The sequence below is a fragment of the Coptis chinensis genome, chromosome 4 (assembly GCF_015680905.1).
Source record: "Coptis chinensis isolate HL-2020 chromosome 4, ASM1568090v1, whole genome shotgun sequence".
Taxonomy (NCBI): domain Eukaryota; kingdom Viridiplantae; phylum Streptophyta; class Magnoliopsida; order Ranunculales; family Ranunculaceae; genus Coptis; species Coptis chinensis.
In genome coordinates this window covers 7216537-7220204 of record NC_141459.1, presented here as the reverse complement: position 1 = coordinate 7220204, position 3668 = coordinate 7216537, and the positions used below count along the sequence as shown (strand labels likewise).

The 3668-nt window shown below is 37.3% G+C and overlaps 1 protein-coding gene and 1 long non-coding RNA gene across 2 annotated transcripts; both read right to left on the bottom strand.

Moving 5' to 3' along the window:
- Nucleotides 1–370: 370 nt before the first annotated feature.
- LOC147501571 (uncharacterized) lies at nucleotides 371–1302 on the bottom strand. Its single transcript, XR_015221414.1, has 2 exons — nucleotides 1116–1302; nucleotides 371–789 (listed from the first exon to the last, which is right to left on the bottom strand). It is a non-coding gene; the product is annotated as an uncharacterized LOC147501571 (long non-coding RNA).
- A 526-nt stretch (nucleotides 1303–1828) lies between these two features.
- LOC147501570 (methyl jasmonate esterase 1-like) lies at nucleotides 1829–3414 on the bottom strand. The gene is made up of 3 exons (XM_086606619.1): nucleotides 2996–3414; nucleotides 2418–2549; nucleotides 1829–2298 (listed from the first exon to the last, which is right to left on the bottom strand). The coding sequence occupies exons 1-3, from the start codon at nucleotides 3359–3361 to the stop codon at nucleotides 2014–2016; spliced, it is 783 nt and encodes a 260-aa protein (XP_086462745.1). The 5' UTR covers nucleotides 3362–3414; the 3' UTR covers nucleotides 1829–2013.
- Between the last annotated feature and the right edge of the window lie 254 nt (nucleotides 3415–3668).

Sequence of the window (3668 nt, the reverse complement as noted above, 5' to 3'; positions counted from 1 at the left end):
CAACACGTGTAAAGATCAATACAAATGTAGGGTGGAGATTACGAAGGCGTGTGAGAACTGTGTTGGTAGGCATGCTGTAATGATGGGAATTAGTAGCAGTGGTTAGTAGCTTGCGGCAGTGGTTAGTAGCTTGCAGCAGTGATTTGTGTAAGTGCAGCTTTAGTCATGATTGTTTCTAGAAGATAGGCTGAGTCATGATTTGGAACGATCTGCGTAGTGACATGATCTGTTCTAGAGCGATCTCGTAGCTCGTGGACGCGAGCTAGTGACGCAGGTCGGAGAAGTAAGTCAGAAATCGGTGTGGTATTTCCACCATGCTGAGCACGTGCTTGATATTCCTGAATGAGAATATCACTCCTTCACAAACATGTTTCAGATAATTGTGTCGTATCATATCCGCATATCATGGGCTGATAAGTACATAGTCATTTGCCATAAATCAATCCGAAAAGCGACAATCTTCTAGTGAACAAGACGGCTTACCAAGATATAAGCAAAGAACTGAAAGAAGAACATTCAGCAATATGCTTCACCAATCTCTTTGAGACAGACACAAAGTTCCTGAGGCCTAGAGAGCATGACCATATGGTCTGATCTTGCGATTTCTTTCACCTGATCTACTGGATTATTTTTTATCATCCAAAGCTGGAAATCCTTTGTACCCGACTTATCTTCCTCAGTGACGAAGAAAACTCGACTAATTTATCCATAATTCTCATTCTCATTGGACCCGCTCTCTCCACTGCGCAAATTCATAGGCCTGACCAACTTGGTTGCCAAGGTCAAATCCTGTTAAGATGTAAATTATATGTAACATTATATATGCATGTCCATGAAAATGAAAACGAAAGACCAAACTATTTTCCATGAGGTATATTGCTTTTACCATGTGCTTTTGAGTGGAATGTGATTAAGACCTAAAATACCACACAAGTAAATAGTAGCTTGAGTAATTGAATTATAAGTACCAGTTCCTGTTTTCTAAATTGTGATCTGCTCCAGAATACTGAATTAGTGCAATTTTTTTTTTAGGATTGCTTATATTCAATTGAATTTGACATAAAATAAAGATCAACTAGTCTTATGAATTTAATTACCAAGCATAAAATTCTCACCTCAGGTGAACAGAGCTGATACAGAATGGACGCCAAGTAGTTTGGACCAAATTCTAGTGATGTTGGGGGTTTGTCAAAGCCATCGTGGAATTTCAACCTATTGTACATTTGAGAACCATAGTACAAAATATCAAGATATGGCAAAATATCGATCCCTGATTTATAGATATGTATCGTGAATATATTCATTTTTGGAAATATTTGATATTGTTTCATATATAAATATCGTTGATATATCTAAAATATCAACAAATATCGTAGATATTTCTTTATATATTATGATATATACTTTATATTTATTTGAAATATAATAGTAAATATTAAATAAAATTGTTACATACACAAAATATTGCCAAATATTGATAATATCGTTGAAATATGGCCGATATTTATAGTTGTAAATATCTCTAAACATATCGCAATATTTACTTATCCTTTACTAAAATCTCGATATATATCACGATATTTCGTAATATTTTGTATTATGCTGGGATCTTTATAAATTTCCATGCCTTAGTTTTACACTGATCCACCAATGCCGTGGTCAAATGATATAGGTTATTTTTTCTTGGAAAGATTGGTACGACATGTCATGTTTTACCCCAAAAAAATGGCATGTCATGTTCCATGTGTTTAACACCCAAAAACACCTAACTGTATGAGTTCAAACTTCAAAAGTTGAAACTTGAAAGTAGCAACTCGTAGGCAAGAAGGGCAGAATCTCTCTCCACGTACATTTGTATGAGGTTCATTTAAATACAATTGTTCTTTATTTTCGATAACTATAAACCGCATTTGTTCAAATAATTTGTTTGGTTTAGGAAATGGTCCTTACATAATGACAGTCATAGAAATTGTAGACGCACTCAAACTAGATTAACTAAGTACGCAACAATAATCAAGAATAAGTCTGAGATATCGCCTGGAGATGGGCACATAGCTCTTGAGGCTTAGAAAGCATAACCATGTGGTCTGCATTTGTAATCTCTTTCACCTCCTCCGTTGGATTATTCTCAATCATCCATTGCTGAAAATCTTGCTTTATTATTTTATCTTCGCCGCTTAAAATATAAACTCGGCGAACTGATCCATATTTTTCTTTCGAAAACGAAACGTCTTCAATAATATTATCATCACCTAGAAGAAACAATGGCCTTACCAACATCTGTGCTAGAGTCAAATCCTGTAAACATCAAAATCCAGCGATGTTAGTGGGACAATACGAAATTTGGACGTTAGTGGATTGGGTTTATGAAAGAACCATGCCAGGCCCATCACGGTGATTAACGTAAGCAATTTTACCTCTGGTGGGCAGTGTTGGTAAAGCTTGGATGACAGGAACTCATTGCCAAAGACAAACGAAGTGGGACGCTTGTCGATACCATTATCGAAGAAAAACTTGTTATCAAGTTGAGAATCAAGTCTGTTGTAATACTGCAAAACCCAACAAATTTTTCAATTTTACTGATAAGAGATAATAAGTACGAAATCACGAGATAATAAGACAATTTTAGCAAACATAGCCGTAACATTAATCTCAGAAAACTTTCATCTAGGAGTTTACACGACATGCATATTTTATTGGACAATTGAGTTCCAAACACGAGCCCAGCGTGTTGGAACCAGCCCATAGTTCCGAGGCTAGGCACTTGTACGCCATAGTGGTATACCCTGACCGGCCACGCCAAAATTCCCCAATGAACTGGGGATACCTTGGACGTCCCTTGAACTCTTGAAACATAGTGCAATCCAAACCAAATTTGATAATTAAGATACCATTCTCCATGGCACGAATTTGACCTGTTTTAGGTTTTCAGCCCACCTAGAACCGAGAATTCTATTTTCAAGTGAACTGAACAAGAACAAAGCAACAAATTTACCTCGTGTACGAGAGTAGTTAAACTGAGGTCGGGCCCAGGCATGAATGCAGTAACAAAAACAGCCACTGCTATTTTATCAGGAAACCTCTCCATAGCCCAAGAAATAGTGATCCCTCCAAAGCTATGTCCTACTAGGATCACCTTCTCATCAGATGGTAGAGAAGCCAAGTGATCCATCAACGGCTTCGAATACTCGGATATCAACTGCACCTCCTCGACTTGTGTAAGATTGATGCCAGAAGCGGCCATATCGAGCGTTGTGACTCGGTAACCAGATGATTTCAGAAGGGTTGCGAGCTTGTACCAACACCAGGCTCCATGACAACCTCCATGTACCAAAACGAAATGACTCTTGGTATTCTCCATCTCTTCTTTTCCTAATATTTTGCCTCTTTACCGTGTACTGTACTTAGTTGCTCTATTTATTGGTGTTATATAGTGTCGTATCACTTTATCTTGTTCTCTTTGTCTAGGAAATGACGATAGTTTCTAGAAAGTGTTAAATGATGAAATTGAAAACTTCTCCCTCCTTTGTTTTAGAGTCAGGATATAGAGGTAATATCACTAGGAAAATAAAGAGGAACGCGTAGGTGCGCAACATTATATCGCGGTAAAAATTGGAGAAATTTACTTCAGCTGTTCCACTAAATTACACTGCACCAAAAGTCGTCTT

Bases quoted from the DNA above. Each gene is read 5' to 3' on its own strand.
- LOC147501570 (XM_086606619.1), bottom strand. From the start codon at position 3,361: ATGGAGAATACCAAGAGTCATTTCGTTTTGGTACATGGAGGTTGTCAT. The intron at 2,550-2,995 runs GTAAATTTGTTG...TGGGTTTTGCAG, and splicing joins TAACTACTCTCGTACACGAG to TATTACAACAGACTTGATTC. The intron at 2,299-2,417 runs GTAAAATTGCTT...TGATGTTTACAG, and splicing joins ACCAACACTGCCCACCAGAG to GATTTGACTCTAGCACAGAT.